The sequence below is a fragment of the Dipteris shenzhenensis genome, chromosome 14 (assembly GCF_047967505.1).
Source record: "Dipteris shenzhenensis isolate YYH24624 ecotype China chromosome 14, Dip_SZ_1.0, whole genome shotgun sequence".
NCBI lineage: Eukaryota > Viridiplantae > Streptophyta > Polypodiopsida > Gleicheniales > Dipteridaceae > Dipteris > Dipteris shenzhenensis.
The window spans coordinates 24201737-24226692 of record NC_141609.1 but is presented as its reverse complement, the minus strand read 5'-3'; the positions used below and the strand labels follow the sequence as shown (position 1 = coordinate 24226692).

Here is a 24956-nt window from a genome sequence, read left to right as displayed (position 1 = left end):
ATTCCACCTCCATCCCAAGGTGTCCTCTAAGAATTTCAAGTTTTTGGGAGTCCTTCACTTTGAATCTAGGATTTGGCACATCCAGTGGGTGCGGTCAATCATCAAAGACTTGCGACCATTTAGCACCTCCTACAACATCTATCAACCATGACAATTGCTTTTACCATAGTCCCTCAAATCTTTCTTCTATCATGTTCTTTAGCATAATCCATCAAAGCTTTTACATCCCAGCATAGTTCCAACAGAGCTCCCACTTTCAACAAAGCATATCTCATTCTACCGATGCAATAAGTCTTGTCACAATCTAGTAAGCCATTTTGTCTTTGGCACAATTTTGACCTACATCATTGAGTTATGTCTGCAATCTACTTGGTGAACCATTCTAAACATGCCTCCAACAATCAATGGTGACCCTTTGATGTATTAAACATTAGGAGAGGGATGCCCAGATTTCCTATGGCATCAAACATATGTAGAAATTGGGATTGATGCTTGAGTGAGGCACCTCCAAAGTTTCTAATGCTCCAAGCTCTACCTCCTCAGCTATGTGCCACCTTTGTTTGCATCTCATAGCTACCTCCAGTTTGGGGCTACATGGCTTCTACTGCATAAGGTGGATTTGGGAGAGCAATTGCATGGGAGTTGGAATTACTCTTAAGGAGAAGAGTCTAGGCTAGAGAGGAAGTCCATGGAGGGGGCAGGGGGAAAACTTGGACTAAGTTAGTTAATAAAAAATGACCTAATGTGGCAAACCATATAATTCATAAGGTTTCCATGTTTGGGCATGGTTAGGTGTGGCATGAAAGACGTCAATTTATCTATCTACCATAAAGTAACACATCGATCATGCTGATCATTTTCAATAGCTAACTTGTTTGTTCTCTCTCTTGGTAAAGTTCCTATCAGCCAAGTTTTTTTTGTTGGAAAGTAGTGAGAAACTTTTCTGACGATACTTGAGAAAAGAGTCATCTTTGATATGAAAAGGTCTTTGGGTAGGGAGGATTAGTCTCTACTGTGTGATTCAAAAGTGAGAATGTGAGATTTAGCGATCTCTATTCAAGGATCTCATTTGGATCGCATTGGTGGAGGGTGAATCTCCACTGTTTGATGAAGGCCGCTACACCGATCACACACTGGTGACATAAATTAATAGTCTGATGACCGTTAGGTGGTGTGAACGAGCACACTCCTCTTGATTCTATTTTCTCCTCCATGGGGCGGGCGGGTGGTGTGAACCCAACCTAAAGCCCTCACAATGTTTGGTAAAAAAGAGTTAGTTCGAGAGCAATTCCCGATCGAAAAGTGCTCTGGAATATGGCTTGCGGTGGTGGGAACCGAGGAGCACTTTCCGAATAAAGAGGAAAGTGCTCATTGGCAGAGGTGATAGCCAAAGCCAAAGCCATAGTCATAGTCATAGCCAAAGCCAAAGCCAAAGCCAAAGCCATAGTCATAGCCAAAGCCAAAGCCATAGTCATAGTCTAGTGCTCTTCTCTGGAGAGCTGATAGCCATAGACATCGCCATAGCCATAGCCATAGTCATAGTTTTCAGAGCACTTGATCTTGTTCCCCATGGACGTCTCCTTGGCTTGCCCATCGCCTGCGTTTTGTTGCTCCCCTCACTCTTCCCACTCTCCCCCTTCCTTTGCCTTCACCTCCCCATTCCGCATTCCTCACTCCCTCGCCCCCACATCACTCCCCCTCCCTCTCCCCCCTTCGCATTCCCGCTGTCGCTGGACTTCCCTCTGCAACCGTTCAGACCTCCCTGCCCAGGGTGCGCAGCCCAGCCCGGACGTGGCCAAGGAACTTGCAATTCTTATGGAGGTTGAAGGGTAAACTCAATGCCTTACTTATTTTGAACCATCATATGCAGTATACGACATGAGTGTAGGCTAGAGACGAGCAGCGCGTCTTGAAGCAATTTTACCTAAAGGCAAGCTATGTTAGTGCTACTTAACTAGCTTTGGCTTTGGCCGAAACTGTGCGCTATCAGCTAGATTCAAATCATGAAGCTCACTGACTGAGTGTGCAGTCATTGGTTAAATGTACCCTATGTTATGCTTAGAATATGACTTTTAGGAGTATACACGTGGTGATGAAAAGTAAGAATTAAAAGCAAGTATGTACCACTTGCAGGGTGAGCTATGTGGCACTTTTCTACATACATCTTTACATATATTTGTCTCTTAACACTTGGCATTTCGTCCTACCTCCAAACACTAAATAATTTATCTTGAGAAGCTTGAATTCTTCCCTATACTTGGTCCCACTTTGCCCAAACTGCATGGCACAAAGTAGATCTCCCACCAACAATTGGTTAGAAGGCAACCAACTTCGAGATCTCTAAGGACTTGCAGCGTCAAAGGAGCTGGGCTTGTGTTGGATTCTAGACATGTGCCAAACCTTGGTCTGATACCATCTTAAACATTAACCAGAAAAGGAAGTTGCTTGCTGAGCCTTATAGCCAGTGGAAGATTTATTAACCCACGAGATCACACAATATTCTAGAACCTACTTTGCATGTGCACACAAACAATGATTCAAACCACACAGGCCCGAAGAACTCGACCAAAAGTTGAGTACAAAAGTAACGACGCAAAAAGGATTACAAAAGTAACGTCTCAAGTACTACAACTGGACAGTTGGGATGCTACTCCACGGATGTCAGAATAGAGGCCTTTGGAGCTGCCTCATCTGCTGTTGTCTCCTGCTGCTGCGTACCTCACAGTAGAGGGCTTTAGTAGCTTTGGGAGGAGCCCAAAAGGTGCTCAACTATTCAGCCTTGGAGCTGATGTGCCGGAGCTCTAAATGAGGCCCCGATGGCCTCCTTATACAGGGCTCAAGGCCCTACTTGGCTGGCCCTGATCGATTCCAATATGCTTTTTGATTGGGCACCCATATAGGGCCTGCGACTGCAACGTTGGGGCTGATGTGAGATGGCCTACCCTCCCTTGGATCGGACCCAACTGAGGTCTGCTTATGGCCAACCAGGTCTTGCTGGGGGCCTATAAAATCCCATCTCAGGCTAATGTGCTGGCTTTTCTGCCTTCGTGGAGGGTCGTGGATGGCCCATATACATTGCTGTCCCATGTCAGTCCCTTGTGGATGATCTATCCATTGAAGGGTTTCCATATGCTGCCCACGTGGCAGTGCTCTGCCCCATATGCCTACAGGTGTCACTGCCTTGTGCTTCTCATTTGGGGGTCCATAAGTGAGTAGTTGACCCATCTATCCCAACACCCTCTCTCAACGACTCACTGTGGGCCCACACCCACCTGATCAATGTGATACCCGTGTAGAAGCTATCAGAAACAAATTAGAGCTGTCTCCAAACAATGGTCCCAGCACCTGCATCTCTAGCTCTTTCCGGTACAGCTGCATAAATTTGTCGAACTCCTCGAGCCAAGTCAGATCAAACCAAACACAGTGCCTTACTCGATGCGGTAATTGTTACGTTAGCATCTCCTGATCTATGAGTGAGGGCTGCGTTGTGGTGAGGTGTTGACAGATAGGCGGTGGATTCAGGGCTGTTTGGACCCGCCATTGTGGCATCCTGGTCACAGCTTTGTGCAGGGGTTTGCGACACAGTTTTCACCTGTCGTGGGAGATAGACTATCCTCACTCTCTCTCCTGCTCAATACTAACTGCAACTGCAAGATGATGCATGCAATACATAAAGTGATGCTGTGGATGCGAGTGAGAGAGAAAGAAAGAAAGTTTATTAAAGTCTTCGGAAGACCGATGGGTCTATGAGACTGTGAAAAACCTGGTACAAACCGAGCTGTGGTATTGGAGCTACTACACGAGCATCCACACCAATGCAAAAGAATGGCAGTACTAAGTCCCAAGTACAACATAGCCATGTCGATGGTCGACTATATATCAATCTCAGCATCATCATCAACATCATCATCATCATCAGCAGCAGGACATCAGAGAATTAGAGGGAGAGAGTGTAGTGGACCTGCTAAGAGGAAAATAGATACAACTGAATAATGAAGGGCTGAATACAACTGTATGAAGGGCTGAAACCCTCATTGCAAAACTGGAAAGACTAGACTACCTAGAGGAGGTGAATCCTCACAAGATCCCTGAAGAGGCCGAGGCTACCTTGCTGATCTGCTGTGGAGAGGCCCAATTGTGGGATGAAGAATGAGGGCCAAAGGCTGTCCTTTTATAGGCTGTTTGGTCAGCCTGGTCGACTTGGTCAATACCAATCGTTGTCCAAGGCGGTCAAAAAGTCAATGCGTTGACTTTTGTCCAAAAAGTTAATTCTATGTTTTTTGACCTGCGATGACGTGGCGTTGACTGTCTGTTGACTGTGTGCTGATTGACGGAGGTGGCTGTCTGTGGTATACCTGGATGATAAATCCTGATTTGAATGCCTGGTTCATGAATCCGAAAATGGTTGCTAAACTCATGAATCTTGATCTGCAGGTATTGAATGCCTGGATCTGGTGCTAACTTCTAGTAAGATATTTGCTGTGGGTTAATGCTCCAAAATAATGCTCCATGTGGGTTTCCTTGGTGCATATAGGTGATAAGGACGGAGGAAGACTGGGTTTGAGACCACCATCACCTGGTGTGGAAATCTGGAACTTTTTACTGTTGACCTGCTTGGATCCTTGACCCTTGTGCATGTGCTCAAAAATCTGAGCAAGCTCATATGCACACTCATAATCCCGTGGCCTGAAACTTTTGACTTACCACGGGATGTCTATTTGCAGCCCATGGAGAAATTTGCTCAGCTTTTGACTGTCCTCGAACTGCAACTGTATAAACACCTGAGTGAATTTATTGGCATAATGATCCATTGTCTCGGTGTCTCCCTAGCGTAGCTCATAGAACTGACTGTGGAGCATGTCTAGGTACTGCGTTCGCAGGAACCGTGATCGAATATCTTTCATGAATTTTGTCCAGTTGTAGAAAGGTGTCTCCTGTATGCATCACAGTGATCCTTTTGCCACTTGAGCCACTAGGTGACCGCCTCGCCTATGAGGATGCACTACTCGTTGTCCTTCGTAAATAACTTTCGAATTGACTGAGCCTTGAAGTTAACACTAAGTGTTCCTGCTTGCCATCGTACCGTGTGAAGTTGAGCTTCCCCTGGAAGGAGGGCTTGGTTGATTGAGCCTTTTGAATTGATTGACCGTGGAAGTCAACACTAAGTGTTCGTGCTTACCATCGTACCGTGTGAAGTTGAGCTTCCCCTGGAAGGAGGGCTTGGTTGGAGGTGGATGAGTTTGGGAATGTTCCTGGATTCATCTAGGTATATTGGTTGGAGGTGGAAGCCTCTCTTTTTCTCCCTACGTTGGTCGGAGTAGAGAAATGAGAAGCTGCCGGTCATGTTCTTCCTTATCTTCTCAAGTGGTACGTTCTCGGAGCTCCTTGGCCTCTTGAGCATCACGGTCCCGAAGTTCTCCCGAGCCTGTCGATCGTGTTGTTCTTTTGCCTCCCAAGCTAGCCTTTCGTGCTCTCTGGTGGCTTGCTCACGAGCTTCCCGCATCTCATGAAGCTGGGTCATGCGGGTGAAGAGAGCCTTGCACTGTTGCTGCTGCATTTGCATCATAGCCTGCGACACGACTGTCATGGCAGACATGGAATTGCCTGCAGGATTCTGTGGTTGGGGTGGTGGTGGCGGTTGACGCACTGAACCCTCACCCCCCCGTGTTGCACTGCTCACTGGTGCTCATGGTGTCCTTGTGGGATCTTGTCTGGACCATAAAATAATACAGCTTCCCCTAAACTGATCCTCCCTATCTACAGAAAGAAGACTGAAGCTCTGATACCAATGTAGCAGGATATAGACTATCCACTACATTCTCTCTCTATGACTCTCTCACTCACATCCACAGCATCACTTTGTGTATTGAGTGCATCATCTTGCAGTTGCAGTTAGTGTTGAGCAGGAGAGAGAGTGAGGATAGTGTATATCCCGCTACATCACCCACCCCCGAGCCCATATTGGAGGCACCATATAGGCGCCAAGAGGGTGCCTGGGTTGGGAGGCCAACCAGGCCTCCAACCACGTCGGGTGACCTGAGCTGTTGGTCAGGTTTCCCTCAACCCTACTCGGCTAGATCAAGCCTGGCTTGTTGGCCAGGTTGGCATTGGGGGGGGGGGGCTATATACAGGGCTCGTCCCCCCATTGTCTATCATCTTGCATGTGAGGTTTTGTTAGCAGTAGGGCCTTTGACTGAGTTTTGGTGCAGGCTCTCTCTCTCTCATTTCACAATTTCTCTGAGTTCCGACGCTGAGCCTCTCTACGAGAGCATCCCACCCTGTCCATGGACGAGGACTTGACACCACTATAGATTGAGGAGCGACGAGTTCTTCTGCAGCGGGATGTTGCCCGCAAGGAGGGGAAATGGGCCGTGGTCCGAGATGGTAGGTTGTTGACCGGCACCCGTCGGGCTCCCACCCGTACCCCCTAGGGGGATGGGGCCTATGAGACTCAGGTTTTTTTTAAAGTGAAAAAGTGATATATTCCATTCAAAACGAATCATACAACAGGTGGGAGAGAAAGTACTCTATCCCTAGCCTCAACAATGTGGCAAAAAAGCCATGGAGGTGGTCTAAAATGCCACGACATCCCAAAAGGGGTCAAATGAAAAAATAATGAGCAGTCACATGTCCTCATGAAGGATAAAAGTCTCCCACGAGCTGCCAAAGAGGTGCCTATACACCGCTCCCACTGACTCCTGAGAGTGAAGATAATCTCCACCCAAATGGAAGCAAGAGTGTTAGCCTCCGTGCATAAATGGCCCCCAAGGACAAAAGAACATCGCGAACACCATATCCGCCATAGGGTAATACTAGAAATCACCTCCCAGGCTGACCCTGCAGGTGAAGTAGGCGTGGAATCCTGAGCTGATACTGGTACCAAAAGTAAGTCCTGCGGCTCCATGATGCTAACATCTATGGGACCCCGTCTCTGGCGACACTGCATCGAGAAACCGTGGTCTCCTGGCTCTGACTCATAGAGGGCAAAGGCTCCAAATCCTCTCCCCCAAAGGGCAGCGCCCCATGTCATCAAAAAGGACTCGGATGTGACATATGAGAACATCCTGAAGATACGTGTCCAAACCACTCTAGAGCTGGGGCAGCTCCATAAACAATGCTTACTAGATTCCTCTGCAAGCTGACAACGCATACACAAGGAGACTCAGGTTTTCAAGACCCTAGACTGCACCATTTGGAACTGTAATGGCACCTTATGGTAAGAACCAGGAAACTTCTCGGAGTCTTATACAGGACAAGACATAGTCTTTTACACGGAGACACACCAAAGCCTAGAGCAAAGTCAGTGGCTACACATGGGAGTCAGCCTTCAGGGATGAGACGAGGGATACAGGAGGAGTCCGAGGATTAGGCGGGGTCGCAATATTGTACAGGTCTTCCCTCGCTGGAGCCATCTCCATTGAGAGGAAGGACGCACACTCCTGATTCATGTGGATCCGGATCCAACGCACAGACACCCGTGACCTTTTCATAGCAATATGCTACTTTCTGCCAGACACATCCCACTTCGCCAGAGTGGCACGAGAAGAGGGTGACATCTCCATATACACCCTTACATTAGGATATCCCAGACCTTTCAGCCCGCGGGGAAGTTCTCCTTGTTGGGGACTTCAACGCCAGGACGAGTACGCGATAGGCACCACTCCTGGACTTCCGAGACGACTCTATCATGCTTCCAGACATGGACCTAGACGGAGCAGGTATGACTAGGACCTCATTGGACCGACACGGGCCTGTTACACCATATGGACATGCGCTCCTTGATTTGGGCAGGATGCATGATCTCATCATCTACAACGGGCTCGACCTATGGCCCTCCTCAGGTGGTTTTACTTGCTTCCCACACGGGGGGGGCACTAGTGTAGTAGATTACATCATGGGATCCCCTACCTTCACTTCATGTATCACCGACTTCACCGTAGCACCACTCCCTCCAGGAGCTGATCACACATACCTATTCTTCACTATCGCCACCCCATGCTTAGCCACACCACACACACCACATAGGAAGCACGACGCCTACCACGACAAACACTTTGATCACAGTCTCTCACCGGCCTACTCTGGACGCCTAAACAGACTCCTAACCTACATCGATCACATACCACTCATAGAGGACCGTGCTGCCTTGATTAGTCGCACACTCCACGAGGCTGCCCTCCAAATCTTTTCCCACACCACACGGTCCACTAGACCACCACCTCTTGGTTTTGTACCCTGCAACAATTGGTACAATGCGGAGTGCAAGGCTTATCGCCGACAGCTCCGACTTGAAACCAGATGTCACCTCCTGAACACACCAGACACGGTACACAAGTACTGACGTCTCGTACGTCGAAAGAAGTAGGCTTTTCTTCGTCAAAATGAGGAGGAGCTGCTGCACATCTTGTACAGCAACAACTCTAAGGATTTTTGGCGGAGATTCCTTGAGCGTAGGTCCCCATCACCCCTCACCGACACGAGAGTCTAGCACATGTATGCACACCATCTATATGATGTCCCACACCAGCCCACTCTAGACCTCATACACACACCTCGTCCCACCACTTGCACGTTGTTCATTAGAGGGGGAGTCAAGGACGCGACATGGAAACCGCACAATGGCCGAGCTAAGGATCACGAGGGGCTATGCACTGAGTTTATTGCATATGGGATTGACACGTTAGCCCTGATCCTAGCAAAGCTATTCAATGACGTTGTTTGCCTTGGCTTCCCCCGCACTTGGACACTCAACACCATCACCCCCATCCACAAGGTAGGGGATCCCATGGACCCGAGTAAGTACAGGACTATCATGATTGGACATGTGATGTCCAAGATCTATGCAGCTGTATTAGATGCATCGGTCAGCCTGTTCGCAGAGATGAGAGGGCTCAGAGCAGAGGGTCAGGCCGGTTTCATGCAAGACCATGGGACTATGGATCACATACTGACACTCAGGAGTGTCATTGAGGAAGCCAGATCACGGAAGGAGAGGGTATACTGTTGCTTTGTGGATTTCCGCAAAGCCTGTGACACAGTACCTCGAGCTCGTCTTATCACACGCCTACAGACACTGGGATTTGATCAGGAGATCATCTGGGCAGTCATGGCATTGTATGAGAGAGCCTCAGGCCGAGTTCGTACAGGCGCAGGTTGGACATATGAGATCCTAAGTACCATAGGGGTCAAACAGGGTTGTCCCTTATCACCGACCCTGTTTGGCCTCTACATCGACGAGCTTGAGACTTTCATGGGGACGTTCGGAGGGACCGGTTGCTCACTTGCCGGGATCATCATCAGAATTCTTCTTTATGCAGATGACGTGGTACTCTTGTCGTCCACACCTGAGGGGCTCCAGCGACACTTGGATGCACTGCAAGCTTTTTGTTTATCCCATGATTTGGAGGTCAACCTTGGCAAGACCAAGGTCATGATCTTTAACACCTCTCGAGCAAACATGCAACAGAAACAGTTTACTTTTACTTTGGGTGGGTCACCAGTTGAGATCGTATCCTCACACTTACTTGGGGGTCATCTTCTCCGGCCCGATCTTCACGATGAGACCAGTGATGCAGGCCAGACTGAGCAGGGGATACGCCTCACTGGCTTTGCTAGAGAGACAATGCTTTCACTCCCACTTCTAGGACCCTCGGACCAAGGCTCTTCTCTTCGACTCCTTGGTCCGACCAGCCGGTATGTATGGCAGCCCTTGTTGGGGGCCTGACATGTGAGAGATAGAGTGGATACGGGTGGAGCGCTTGCAAATCCTCATGCTCTCACGGATGATCCGGGGGAAACCGTCTGTACCACATCACATCATTCAGGCCGAGTTTGGTGCTTCTCCACTCCAGCTCGATGCAGCCTTTCAGACCATCACATATCTACACCGGGTTAGATCATATGGGGACTGCACATCAGGGAGACAGAGGTTGCCATGGTTGGCTCTCGATTCCTCCATGAGGTTGGCAGCAGAGGGACACAAGCGATGCTAGTATGTACGGACTCATAGATGGTTTGTGAGACTAGGGTTCCACATCGATAGGATACCTCCTTTTCAGTTTAGTTTAGATGCCCCTCCGGTCTTCATTCACGAGGGAATCCGACATAGAGAGTACTTACTCAGGCGATGGGGCTTGGTCACATCATCAGACACCTCTCAGAGTTCTTCCCACCGAGTGACATTGATCGTCCAGTCTCTAGCCGCCGACGTGATAGAGACCCCGACCTGACGATCGCAGCACGACACACGAGACATCGAGGGGACGCATAGATCACTCTGGGGGACCTCCCGTCATTGTTTAGACCCGGGATACGTCCCACGGGAGTCACAGTGGCTCTGGTCTTGCATCGAGCCTCGTCCAGGAGACCGAGACGCACGGCACCCCTTGACGGGCACCAGCGTCCCATCACTAGCTATGCACCAGCCAGGGGGACATGACATACGGAGGATTCCGCTCCGCTCCAGTCCTTTTCTTTTCATTGTTACATCCAGATGTATTTGATTATGTATGATCAGAATTAGGATTCAGCACGGGTGATGATGCTCGTTTCAGTAGCTCCACCCTTGTTGTGATTTGTATCAGGTTTTCTTTTTGTCTCAGAGACCCATCGGTCTTCTGAAGACTCTAATAAAATTTCTTTCTTTCTTTCTTTCTGCTTGTGGTGTGTGCTCTCCATTTTCTGTTTATATTCCGCTGCACTCTCAGAGCCAAAGGTTGGCTGAGATCTGAGACGTGGAGGGCATTTGGAGCCAGCAAATTGCATGGAGATTTGGGCTGCTGTTTGAAGAGGAGTGCAAAGAGGCGTGGACTGTCAGGGTGTACAGCAGCAAGGGGTGATCTGTTTTAGGGAGTTTTCAGCTTGAGGAGAAGGCGTTTTCAGGGCTGGGACGTGAAGGTGTTGTAGGCAGCAAGCCTCTTCATCATCTTAACCCCTCCTCTCTCTTCTTCCCTCAATCCCTTCTCTACTTTCTTTCCCACTCACCCTCCCTTTTCATGTCTACTTCTTCTTTCTTCCAAAATGGCTATCTTGTCTGAGATGGCTGAGAACAAGGTCAAGATTTCATTGTTACCCACCTTTCCTGTGGACCGGCAACTGGTTGGCTATAATTACGGCGTGTGGAGAGTCATGATGGAGTCGGTATTTCAGTCCTATGAGACTTCATCTTAGTGGGGGTTCTGAGGCCAGATCCTCTTGAAGCAAACCTAGGAATCATGGAGCAGAAGGATGCTGAGAATCTGGCTCAGCTTTGGGACCGGGTTTAATGCACGGGTACATTCTTTCATTTTCTTGAATTGACTCCACAGATCATCAATCATGTTAAGCACTTGACAATAGCCAAAGGAATTTGGGAGCACTTGGCGTCCTTGTACAACATAACTTCTCTAATGCAGAGAGTCTCTCTTGAGGTCCATGAGAGTGTTGGATCCGGCAAAGTCATCTACCATGCATGAACACATTAACAAGCTCTGGGAGCTTCAATAGGAGATTCTTCAAGCAGGAAAGGAGATTTCATATGAGGACATGGCCATTACTTGTCCTATCTCTCTTCCTATTATTCAATGTTTTATTCATCTTTGATCACCAGTGGGAGGATGAATACACTCACTTGGGAGGAGCGCTTTTAGAGCCCTTCACAAGACGGGAGTTTTGAGGCTTTGGCTGCCCCACTAAATAGGGGACGGAACCAAGATATAAGGACCTCTTTTGACAAGAAGACAGATGCAGAGAAGGAAGCACTCAAGATGGAGCGTACTTGCAATCAATGTGGCAAGAAGGTCACGATTGGAGGAATTGCCCTCAGAGGACATCCAGCAAGTGCCGATGGTCAACCTGTAATAAAAACTGACACATAGGTGATGGACAATTGCAAATCATAAATTCCTTCACACTTACAATTCAAGGTTTCGGCCAATTCAAGGCATTGTAGATTGAAGGTTCAATTCAGGGTTCCGACTGCTAGTAACGATTTCCATCTGTAGGGGATGAGATCAAATCCATGATCTACCTGAAATAGGACTTTGTTTCTTTTGATTAGAGGTGACATGTCTGGCTCTGATACCAATGTTATGTTCCCTCTAAAAACCACTTCCGATAGACTTCTAGCTATAAGAATAGTAGGTTAGGCTGTTAGAAATCAACCAACAGAGGGTACGCACAGTGGAATACTGATTTATAGAATAGCCCAGGAGCTCACATAGTGCGTGTGGGGAGTGGAATCACAAACTTCTTAAACTTATGTGCTTCAAATAGATGTGCAAACTCATCAATAGACAATAATCCAGCCGGATATAGAAGCTACCAAAAGAATATATTTCCATCCAAAACTATGGACACAATACAAAGAGAGATAGATCCAAAGTCCCACTAGAGCATGGTCCTTTGATCTTACCACCACGTACTTATACTATCTGCCGGATATCTCTAGAACTTGAGCTTGCGTGCTCCACCTGAAGCGTATGTAGACTTCTCCATCCAGAGATCTCAGCTTCTTGCTTGCCTAGAAGACAGCCAAGTCCCAGCATTAGTAGAGCTCAGTCTGCAGCCTCTATTGCACTCTTCTGCCTCCTGGAAGTAGACCTGATGATGTGTGCACTGCTGCTGCTGCTGCTTCCACAACTGATGATGTGCTGGATGATATGAATGAGGCACTAGGACTCCCTTTTATAGGCCCAAAGGCCTTCTGAAATGACCAACTGGAGCAGGCCTCCTGGCCGACTCAGTCTGTCCCAAAACCGCCCCCACCAAGCCCTATTTGTTGGGTTGTGGGCAGGGCTGTGTGCCTTGTACCTTTAAGTGGGGGTCCAGCCCCCCTTTGTAGTGTGTGCCAGCTCCCCCCACTCTCCCTTATGCATGGGGAAGTGGGCTGGCCTATGTGGCCGACCAGCTCATCCTCCTGGCCCTATATAAGTGGAGGGTGCTGCCCACTGCAGCCCCTCCCTTCCCTGCAACACCTGGTCCTTTGTTTGTACTGCTGCCAGGCCCTATGCTTTTGCTTCTCCGCTGCTCTTCCATCGCCTCTTGCTAGGCCAGATCAAAGGCTTGATGTCCTGCCATCTCCCCTGCACATCAGCCCCTTTGATGCGCCCTCTGAAGCTTCAGTTTGCTGTGAGGTGCTGCCCATGTGGCAGCCCCCTCTTTCTCTCTCTTCTCTAGGCACAAACAGCTCGAAAATCTGCAACCAGCGCACGTGGATGGCTGCTCTGCTACAGCAGCCTGGAAACCCTAAAAAAGGGGATGAAGATGCTCTGAAATGGCTCAAATTTCCACACGTGCTGCTCCTAACAGACCCGAACAGAGGCGGCTATGCAGCAGCAGCAGCCTCGGAATGGCTCAAAAGTGCCTTCTATGACCTCGAACTTCTGCAAACGATGTGCACAGGCGGTCGGCTCTGCTGCAGCAACTCAGAAAGGCTGATTTTTGGTGACAAAAACCTTCACACGTGCTGTAGGCCTTGAAAACTGTGCTGACCTGCAAGGAATAGACTGCCTAGTGCTCTGAAATATTCCGAAGGAAGGCAGCAGCTGTGAAGGAGGTGGCGGCAGGCTGTGGACAGATGGAAACAAATGCAAATGACTACAAGGAGAGGCAACTAGAGGCGGAAACGAGGCGGGTGTGCAGAAACCCTAATCAGGTATGAGGAGCTGAAAGGAGGAGGCAGCTAGAAACGAATTAGGGTGAGGGAGATGAGGACGTGGCAGCTATGGAAGGTGGCTCTGATACCATGTTAGAAACATGGTGTGAGGGAGAGAGAAAGATAGGTTAGGGTGTGAGAAAATGATGCTCAAATGAAGACATGACAAAAGGCTTTCATTCATTCATCAAGTGTAACAAGACAAGTGAAGTACAAGCCTTATATAGGCTACTCACTCACACACTAGCACCTAGTGCATATGGGATAAGTCCCATGATGACACGTGGCACTCACACAAGACTCACTCACATAGACTAGTTCTAGATCACCTAGTACTTCACACTAACACATCACGTCACCACACTCTTTGGCTATGACATCTCCAACACCAGGCACCATGCTTAAAGGGCTTGCTTCAACCCGTCCTTCCTTTGGCAAGGTCTGCAAGAAAAGAACCATCTCGAGAAATGAAACTGACACGAGGGTGGATACCATGGAGTGCCACCCCCGTTGTCGTTGTTGTAGAGCTTCTCCCTAGCTTCTTCCTGGAGCATTAATGGGCCCAACTCCTCAAAAGTTAGAGGTTTGGTCCTCTGTCCTTCTGTCACAGTCACAACAAAGCTTTTGAAACTTCGTGATAGCCTCCTTAGTACCATCAAGGCCAACTGGCACGAGTCCACCTTTTGACCAACCGATGCTAGTTGATCCCTCACCACCTTGACCTTCGTCAAGTGGTCATGTACCGAATCTCCTTCATCCATATCCAAGTTGTAGAGCTGATGCTGAAGAAGCAAGATCCGGGATGTGTTATCTGTCTCGTACATCCTTTAGAATGGTCCACGCCTCTACTGACGTGTCGGTCATCTAGATGTGAGGAAGCACAGAGTTTGCCGTAGTCCCTATGATCAATGCCAGGGCGTGAGCATCTCTATCTTCCCATCTACCACATCCTCTGGCTTCGCCTTCGTTCCCGTTGTCAGTTTCCACAGTTTTCGAGCCACTAAATGACTTCGGATCTTCACCTTCCAGGTAAGGTAATTTGTCCCATCCAGTTTCCCAGACTCTCCAAAGTTAGGGATGGTGAAAGAAAGAAATCTGGAGGAGGAGGAAGGGAGAGAGGGGGATGAAGAGGCTTCTGAAATCGCATCTTGCTGCTAAACCACACCGCAAAATCGAACAAACTCAACCTTGTGTAGACCAAAACTTTGTACGTACCTAACTGAATTTGAGTCACCCTCCTTCTCGCAAGGCCACTGTCCTCCAGTCGTGGGAGTTGATTCCCAAGAGCCTCTGAATCAGGGTCATTCTTCAGCAAAGTTCTTGCCTTCAGGCTCCCACACTTGTGAGCTTGCTACTTGGGCTTTGATACCATGTTAGAAATCGACCAACAGAGGGTATGCACAGCTGAAGACTGATAGAATAGCCGAGGAGCCTCACACAGTGTGTGTGGGGTGTGGAATCACAAACTTCTTAAACTTATGTGCATCAAATAGATGTGCAGACTCATCAATAGACAATGATCCAGCCAGATATAGAAGCTACCAAAAGAATATATATTTTCGTCCAAAACTATGGTCCCAATACAAAAGAGAGATAGATCCAAAGTCCCACTAAGGCGTGTGGTCCTTTGATCTTACCACCACATACTTCTACTATCTGCTAGATATCTCTAGACTTGAGCCCGTGTGCTCGACCTCGAGCGTATGTAGACTCTTTGTCCAGATCTGAGCTCTTTGCTGCCCTTGTAGACAACCTATGGTTGGAGCTAAGTCTGCAGCACCTTTGCTCTTCCTTTGCCTCCTGGATGTAGGCCCAAGGAAGGGGGTCTGGCTGCTCCTTCTGCTCCCCTGTGCACTAACCTGCTGGACGGATGTTATGAGGCCCAAGTGCCTCCTTTTATAGGCCCCAAGGCCTGGTCAAAATAGCCGACCAGTCAGGCTGCTTCTGGCCGACCCAAACAGCCTGACCAGGCCCTGATCTGATCTGCTCTAATGCCCCTGAAAGGCCCACATTAGTAGGGCCTTTGGCCTACACTTTCATTCATGGCCTCGCCTAGTACCCAGCCTAAAACCAGGCCTGGTTGGCTGGCTATTTCCAGCCCAACCAGCCCACTAATCAGGCTACTTGTCTGCTGGTTTGTCCTGCCAACTTGCGCCATTTCTAGGTCCTTTTGCAGGTTGTGTACTTGCCCACAGACCCCGCCAAACAGCTTGCCACATTGGCGCCTATGCTCCTGGTTAACCCTGCCATCTGGTGCTGCTCCAAATATGCCTCTGCCAAGTACCTCACTTTTCTCCACTCTTTGATTCCTGCCCACATGGCATACATAACCCTGCCCTTGTGTTAGTCTCTCCCAGGTCCACCGGCCCCATGCTTTCCTCATATTGGGGCTTACAGATGGGGAGGTGACCTTTCCAATACAGGCTCCCACACTTGTGAGTGTCCTACTTGGGCTCTGATACCATTTTAGAAATCAACCAACAGAGGGTACGCACAGCGGAAGATTGATAGAATAGCCCATGAGCTCACACAGTGTGTGTAGGGAGTGGAATCACAAACTTCTTAAACTTATGTGCTTCAAATAGATGTGCAGACTCATCAATAGACAATAACCCTGCCCTTGTGTTAGTCTCTCCCAGGTCCACCGCCCCCATGCTTTCCTCATATTGGGGCTTACAGATGGGGAGGTGACCTTTCTAATACAGGCTCCCACACTTGTGAGCGTCCTACTTGGGCTCTGATACCATTTTAGAAATCAACCAACAGAGGGTACGCACAGCGGAAGATTGATAGAATAGCCCATGAGCTCACACTGTGTGTAGGGAGTGGAATCACAAACTTCTTAAACTTATGTGCTTCAAATAGATGTGCAGACTCATCAATAGACAATAATCCAGCTAGATATAGAAGCTACCAAAAAAGAATATATTTCTGTCCAAAACTATGGGCACAATACAAAGAAAGATAGATCCAAAGTCCCACCAGAGCGTGGTCCTTTGATCTTACCACCATGTACTTATACTAGTAATCTGCTGGATATCTCTAGAACTTGAGCCCGCGTGCTCCACCTCGAGTGTATGTAGATTTCTTCGTCCAGAGATCTCAGCTTCTTGCTGCCCTAGAAGACAGACAAGTCCAAGCCCTAGTAGAGCTCAGTCTGCAGCCTCTATTGCACTCTTCTGCCTCCTACAAGTAGACCTGAAGATATGTGTACTGCTGCTCCTGCTGTTCCCACAACTGATGGTGTGCTGGAATCTGGATGATATGAATGAGGCACTAGGCCTCCCTTTTATAGGGACAAAGGCCTTCTGAAATGACCGACTGGAGCAGGCCTCCTGGCTGCCTCAGTCTGTCCCAAAACTGCCCCCACCAAGCCCTATTTATTGGGTTGTGGGCAGCTCTTGTTGGGCTGTGTGCCCTTACCTTTAAGTGGGGGTCCAGCCCCCCTTTGTAGCGTGTGCCAGCTACCCCACTTCCCCCTATGCATGAGGCTGTGGGCTGGCCTATGTGGCCGACCAGAATGGCTGACCGGCTCATCCTCCTGGCCCTATATAAGGGCAGGGTGCTGCCCACTGCAGCCCCTCCCTTCCCTGCAACACCTGGTCCTTTGTTTGTGCTGCTGCCAGGCCCTATGCCTTTGCTTCTCTGCTGCTCTTCCGTCGCCTTGTGCCAGGCCAGATCTAAGGCTTGATGCTCCGCCATCTTTCCTACACATCAGCTCCTTTGATGCGCCCTCTGAAGCTCCAGTTTGCTGTGAGGTGCTGCCCATGTGGCAGCCCCCTCTTTCTCTCTCTTCTCTGGGCAGATCTTGCCTGATAACTTGAACGAAGATCAATCTTTCAAAATTGTGTTGCGTGCAGAAGTTGATTGAAGAGGTCATTATGCGAGGCAATGGATACTTGTTTTTGATAGTGAGCTTGTTGAGGGCTCAGTAGTCCATGGAGAGGCGCATTGACTTATTCTTTTTTTCCACAAGTAGTACAGGAGATCCGAAAGGGCTGCGATTAGGCCGAATGTGACCTTTGTCGAGTAGTTCGGTCACCTGTCTTTGGATTTCTTCATTTTGAGTGTAAGAAACCTGATAAGGAGGTTTCAACGGTGGATTACTGTCGGGAATAAGTTTGATTGGGTGATCCACTGGTCGTCGAGGTGGTAACTGCTTTGGCAATTCTTGTGGAAAAATATCCAGGTAAGGCTGGAAAAAAGGTTGGTTGAGGTACTCAGGAGGATCCTCTAGGTCTTCCTCCCCCACGCTCCCCTCATTTGGGGGCTTACAGATGGGGAGGTGACCTTTCCAACATAGGCAACAGATGACAAATTGTCACTAAGCATTAGGCTGATCTCTAGCCATAAACTTAGAATACACCGGACCATGCCTAAGTTGAAGGCCTAAGATTGATCAGTTGAATAATGAGAGCTAAGCCACATATCTCATACAGCTATATGTAACAGAGCTTTAATTAATCACCCTAAACCTCCCCTTAGATGCTAGCGACCACACCCTTAGCCACAAGGTTATTTCACCTTGGCTAATTCCCATTACACATAGGTCAATACGTCACCAAGGTTAGGTATAAACTAATTGGTATCAGTTCAGGATGTAACACCAGTTTTACTTAGGCAAACAAGCATACGCATTGGAAGAATGCCATGAAACAAGAAAGGGATGCCATAGTATTTGGAAATGTGTTGACCTTCCTGTGGATGGATCCCCTGATAAATAAAGGCAAGGCAAGTTGCTAAAGGGTAGTCTGAGGATGAGGGGGTAGATTTTACAGAGACTGTTGCAATAGTTGCAAAGTGAATAGGGTTATCCATGGCACCATGCTTCTCATGGCCCTTGTGGTAGATGGATGTCAACAAATCAGTGAAGACTAAGATGATGGAGCAGCCAGCTGGCTTTGTCCAGAAGGAACAAGAGACAAGAAATGCATTCTTTCTAAGCCACTTTATGGACCTAAGCAGACACCTATAAAGAAAGTACTTGTAAGTGATTGGACCTTTGCGCCAGTTTGACCTTTGATTATCCTGTCCTCTAGAATTGGAGATTGCTTGGCTTAACACCCCCTCTCAATGTCCAATGTAGACGGGAGAAGCAAAGAGGTGTTCCATGAGTGATCTATCTTCTTCATCAGCCTTCTTTTTAATTTTTTTTAAAAAAAAAGGGGTTTTCATTTAGATGAAGATGCCTACAAAGTAGGTTTTCATCTTCACTAAATGCCCAGATGATGGTACAAAAAAGAAGTACTTGAAGGAGTGCCCTCGCAGGGGATTTGTTCACTTCCTTAAGTATACAAAAAACTGCTAAGAAGAAGGAGGCGGTATACCAATCCCCAACCGTGGGCTGAGATGCTCAAGAGTAGGGCGATTAACTGGCTTGGTAAGAATATCAGCATGGTTATCGGCAGCTGGAACATAGATCAATCGAATAGTGCCTAATTCCACTTGCTCGCGAGTAAAATGAAAGTGGACACCAACATGTTTGGTGCGGTTGGAAAAAATGGGATTGCCGGCGAGAGCAATGGCAGTTTTGTTGTCGACGTAGAGGATCGTTGGTTCAGTACAAGGAAAGTGTAGCTCTGCCAGAAACTGTCGGAGATGAGATATATGGCCTCTGTGGTACAATCATACAAGGCCCATTATTCAGCCTCAGTAGAAGAGCCAGCAACAGTTTCTTGTTTACGGCTAGACCAAGAAACGGGTGCCGAGCCAAACGAGAAAATATAGCCGCCATGAGAACGACGATTGTCCGGGTCGCCAGCCCAGTCGGAATTAGTGTATCCCTGTAGTGTTAGTCCTGGTCTGAAATGTAAACCATAAGAGTAAGTACCACGTATGAACCGCAAGATACGAATACATGCATGCCAATGAGTGAGCTTGGGTTCATTAAAGTACTGACTGAGAATGGAAACTGAGTAAGCAAGATCCGGACGAGTGTGAAGGAGCCAGAGGAGTTTGCCAACAACCTGACGATAGAGATGTTCATCAAAGGGAGGAGACTCCAAGTCTTTTGAGAGCTTGACTGTGGGATCTAAGGGAGTGGCAGCAAGCTTAGGCTCGTGGGGAATGATCTGATCAAGGAGTTGAAGAGCATATTTCTGTTGAGAAACAAAAATGCCACCAGAATGTTGAACAACTTCCATGCCTAAGAAATAGGAGAGAAGACCGAGATCGGTAATTTCAAAAGTGGTGCTGAGTTGAGTTTTAATGAATTAAAGTGTAGTGGGAGTAGAGCCTAAAAGACATGGTATCGACTATGAGGAAACCTTTGCCCCTACTGCTCGATTAACTTCCTTTCGCCTTCTTCTCGCCCTAGCTGCTCATCACTGCTGGTCTATCTATCAAATGGATGTCAAGAGTGCCTTTCTCAATGGCTACCTTGATGAGGAAGTCTATGTGACTCCCCCACCTGGTTTTTCTCCTCCTGGCCATGAAAATAAGGTATTCCGTCTCCGCAAAGCTCTTTATGGGCTTAAACAAGCACCTCGATCGTGGTTCCACAGGATAGACACCTTCCTCAAAACTAATGGCTTTCATTCCACTCCTTTTGATCCAAATTTATATATCCATCAATCGTCAGAGGGGGTCTGCTTTATCTTACTCTACATTGATGATCTTTTGTGTACTTGTCCAGTGTTCCATCGGCTTTGAGTTTTGTTCGGAAGATCCACTTGGTTCCGATGACCTTTTTGTGAGTGGGTCGATTGACCAAAATCCAGGTCTGATTGCGATCAATGCTCTCAAGCTCCTGTTCCATGGCACGATGCCACGCAGGATTTTGAACTGCTTGCTGCCAAGTGGCAGGTTCGGAATGTATGATATAGGCCGTGGTAAAAATGGAGGCGGTGGTAGTGGAAGAAGTTGTTCGAGTAGAGCATCGAGGACCGGAAGGAGGAAGTTTCAAGGGAATAATCCCGGAATCCTTCATAGTTTGGCGATACCAGCGTGATAGCGGGTCGTGAGGAGAAGCAATGGGTGGCAAGAGAGAAGTTTCGGGAGGAGAGGAAGAAATTTCAGGTGGAGAATTGTCGGAGGGAACAGGAGTAGATACGTCATTAGCAGAGAGAATAGAGGAATTTTTAGAACATCTCTTTCATCGAAGACCACATCTCGGCGAACCAAAACTTTGTTTGTGCGAGGATCAAATAAGCGATAAGCTTTGGCTTCTGCTGAGTAGCCAACTAGAAGTAGAAGTTCAGCACGAGGTTCTAGTTTACCGCGAGTATCATTGGGAGTATGAGTGTACGCGCGGCATCCAAAGATGCGAATATGAGAAATAGAAGGTCGGTAGCCATAGAAGGCGTGAAAAGGCGTCATGTTCGGGATGGGCTGAGTAGGGCATTGATTAAGGATGTAGACAAAAGTATTCACAGCTTCTGGCTAGAGACATTCAGGCAACTCGGCTGCAAAAAGCATGGAACGGGCCATGTTCATGACTGTGCGTTGTCTCCGTTTGACACGAGCATTTTGGGAAGGCGAATTTGGAGATGTAAGATGGCGTTGGATACCATGCTCGTGAAGGAATTGAGTGAATTCATGGGAAATAAATTCACCACCATTATCACTACGAGCAATCCCAATAGACTTTCCCGTTTGGTTCATAACCAAGCGAGCCCAAGTAGCAAAGAAAGAAAAAGTGTCAGATTTCTCTTTCATGAAGAACACCCATTGATATCGAAAGTAATCATCCACAATCAAGAAGAAATATTGTGAGCCATTCAGTGAAGGAACAGGAGATTTGCCACTAATATCGAGGTGGATTAGACGCAATATCTCACTAGCTCGAGAAGTGGAATGAGAAGAAAAAGGAGTTCGACTTTGTTTGCCTAATTGGCATGGATGACAAATATCTTTGGCTCGCGATAATTTAGGTAGGCCATCAACTAGATGATCCCGAGACATTTCATATAAAGAGTCATAGGACAAATGTCCTAGACGATAATGCCATAATCGTTCTGTGTCAGTTGGATCTTTCAGGGTAGCAATACCATAAAGCCGATGAAACTCAGAGCCGGTAGGGGAGGGAGTCTCAAGAAATTGAGTTATGAAGTACAAACCATGAGGTTGGGCGTCACCTCTAGCTAAAAGGAGTCCTGAGGTCTCATCTATGATGTCGACATGCATCTTTGTAAATAGCACTGTGCGACCAAGAAGGCAAAGTTGATGGACGGAAAGAAGATTGATCCCTAATTGGGGGACATAAAACACTTGATCCAATTGAGTAAGGTTGGGGCCTTTGTCAGTATCAAATGTGATTGAACCAACACCATGAATAGTAGCAACAGAGTTATTGCCACAACGGACTCCCCCTGTTGCCGGTTGGCGGGAAATGAAGAGATCATGATGAGGAGTCATATGATGAGTGGCTCCACTATCCACAATCCAAGATGATTTAGAGCCATATGGATGTTGGAGATAAGTGCACACTAAGTGTACTATTTCCTAGTCTACATTTGTCTAAGTCTAAGTCTAAGTCTAGTCTTTAGTGTGTGCCATGTGGCACTTCTACAATTATCCCATAAGCACTCTTGCTTTATGTCTTGTACTTTGGCCCATATATCCAATGGGTCACATCATTGTAATCTATCAGTCTAGCTTGTGTCTTGTCTACACTCTTCTCAAGGTATTTCTTATCTTTCAGTCTTGTCATTTCTAGTTTCTAGTTCTAGTTCTTTCTTCCATATTCCAACATGGTATCAGAGCATGTAGATCCCCTCTCCTCTCCTCTCACTCTGCTGTAGCCATAGCTTCGTCTTCTCCTTTCAGTTTACCTCTCCCTCCGGCATCTCTCTCTTCAGCCTCTCGTGGCACCTCTACCTCTGCACCGCCCTCTTCTATGCTTCTGCTGGCCGCCTCTTCTCCGAGATCTGCCCTCTTTCTGCCCCGCCATTGCGCTCCAGATCTGCGCGATTCTGCTGCGTATACGCCTGCGCCGCGTGCTCCAAGTCTCTGCGCCAGATCTGCGCTTCAGATCTGTGCAGCTCAGCCACAGATCTGAGCGCCAGATCTGCGCAGCACTCTGCTGTCACGACAGATCTAGCACCCGTTCCTGCTATCCGTACAGCTCTGCGCCGTCATCCGTACGTTGGACAGATCCGTACAGTTCTGGTCGTCATCCGTACGTCGTCCGTACTCTGCACGACATCCGTACGTCGGCCGTACTCCGTACTCTGCTCGATGTCCGTACAGTCCGTACGACTGTACGGAATCCGTACCTGCACAGGTTGACGACTTCTCCAGCTCCATCTTCACGGAGATATGCATCCTTTTTACACTTCTACTTCTGCCCGGGATTAAGGTACTGAGCTTTTGCCTCTTTCAGTTTGCTGAACAGTCTCTCCTTTTTTGCTGGTTCCTCCTGCTTCGATGGGCTGTCATATGCTACGGCCCTGACAAAGTGGTGAGAGAACCGGCTTCCGGGATCTCTTCCTCTCATTTATTTCTGCAATATTGTAAGGGAATAGACACTGCCCTTGCATCCTAGCAAGAGGTAAGACCTTCCCACATGGCATCTTCCTCTCATTCTCTCATATCTATCGACAAATTCAATGGGTCCAACTTTCATACTTGGCATATCAAAATCAAGTGCCACCTTATGAAAGAAGGCCTTTGGGACATTGTTCACCGTGATGCTCCCGAAGGTCCATCTGAGCAAGTTGTCGCTGCCAAGAATGACAAAGCCTATGCTATCATATTGCTCGGCCTTGGAGATGATTACATTCATCACATCTCCGACATACAGTCTGCTCCTCACCAAGCATGGATCACTTTGGATACTCTTTTTGGAGCCCGATCTAAAAACTCTAAGATTGCACTTATGATCTCATTCTTTGATCTACATATGCAGGAAGGAGCTACTATAGCCTCTCATGTCAATTATCTTCGCAGTCTTATGGTTCAGCTTGCATCAGTCAAGTCTCCCATCTCCGAAGATATTGCTATTGCTGTGCTTCTCAAAAGCTTACCTGACTCCTATGATACTCTTGTCACTACCTTCAAGTATCATAATAATCCTTCTCTTGAGGGTATCATCAATGCTCTCCAAGAGGAAGAAAGAACTCAACAACGAAAGGTAAGTGACACTGCATTTTTAGCAAAGAAAGGAAGTTCTAAGGTAAGAAAGCCTTGCACCCATTGTGGCAAAACTAATCATGTGGAGAAGGACTGTTTCAAGGCTCATCCATGCACCATTTGTGGCCGTGATAATCACCGGGAGAAGGACTGCTACTCCAAAACCTCTACATCAGTTCCTGCAACTACCTCAGCCCATGTTGCTGCAACATCTCCATCAGCTGATCCCGCTGTTCCTTCCTCACATGATGAGAAGTGGGCTTTCTGATTGCCTCTGTCTTGTTTACCACCTTGACCACCGATGATGTAGGTCAAGGGGTTCTAGTGTCTTGGTCTTTCTATTTGTCTACAGTCAGTCTTCTGTCTATCTAGTCTTGTCTGTCTGTCTATTTGTCTATAAATCTGACTGTGTCTTAGATCCATCTTGTCCTTACCCTTGTGAACCCATATGAGGATATCACTTGAGGAGGGGTGTCTCAGGATCATTTGTCTGTCATGTTTTCTATCTCGTCTCTCAGTCTATCAGTCTGTCTTCTAGTCTTGTTTTTCTGTCTTACTCCTAGTGTCCACTTAAGGAGGGTGTTGGAGATAAGTGCACACTAAGTGTACTATTTCCTAGTCTACATTTGTCTAAGTCTAAGTCTAAGTCTAGTCTTTAGTGTGTGCCATGTGGCACTTCTACAATTATCCCATAAGCACTCTTGCTTTATGTCTTGTACTTTGGCCCATATATTCAATGGGTCACATCATTGTAATCTATCAGTCTAGCTTGTGTCTTGTCTACACTCTTCTCAAGGTATTTCTTATCTTTCAGTCTTGTCATTTCTAGTTTCTAGTTCTAGTTCTTTCTTCCATATTCCAACAATGGAAGAGTATGAAAAGCTGACCCAGATAAGGAAGGGGAGGAGTCAATCTCAGTGATATGGATCAAGGCTTGAGAAGTGAAGTCTAGAGAATCTCCAGTGGACCAGTCAGATAGACCTTCAGGAGTGAGAAAAGGAGGAGATGGGGTGAAATGATTAGTGACATGGCCCTGTGGTCTCCAAAGACTAGTGTTCGGAGGAGGAGGACCACTCCTAGGGTGCCAACGAGGTGGTTGAGGAGTCATGGTAGGGGGTTGTGGAGTCCAACGGGGCGGCTGAGGAGTTGTGGTAGAGGGCTGAGGAAGAATGCGTTTGGCTTTGGAGCGACATTCATCATCAATATGCCCAACTCTCTGGCAATGCTGACAAAACCTATTCTTTTTGGGAAG

At 47.7% G+C, this 24956-nt stretch overlaps 1 protein-coding gene across 1 annotated transcript in view; it reads left to right on the top strand.

The window, feature by feature from the left end:
• Nucleotides 1–1430: 1430 nt before the first annotated feature.
• Nucleotides 1431–24956, top strand: part of LOC147894362 (Haloacid dehalogenase-like hydrolase (HAD) superfamily protein) — a 74300-nt gene continuing 50774 nt past the window's right edge. Inside the window, exon 1 of the mRNA XM_087384652.1 lies at nucleotides 1431–1829. Coding sequence (XP_087240778.1) covers nucleotides 1570–1829 — 260 coding nt within the window. The 5' untranslated portion in view covers nucleotides 1431–1569. The remainder of the gene's footprint in view (nucleotides 1830–24956) is intronic.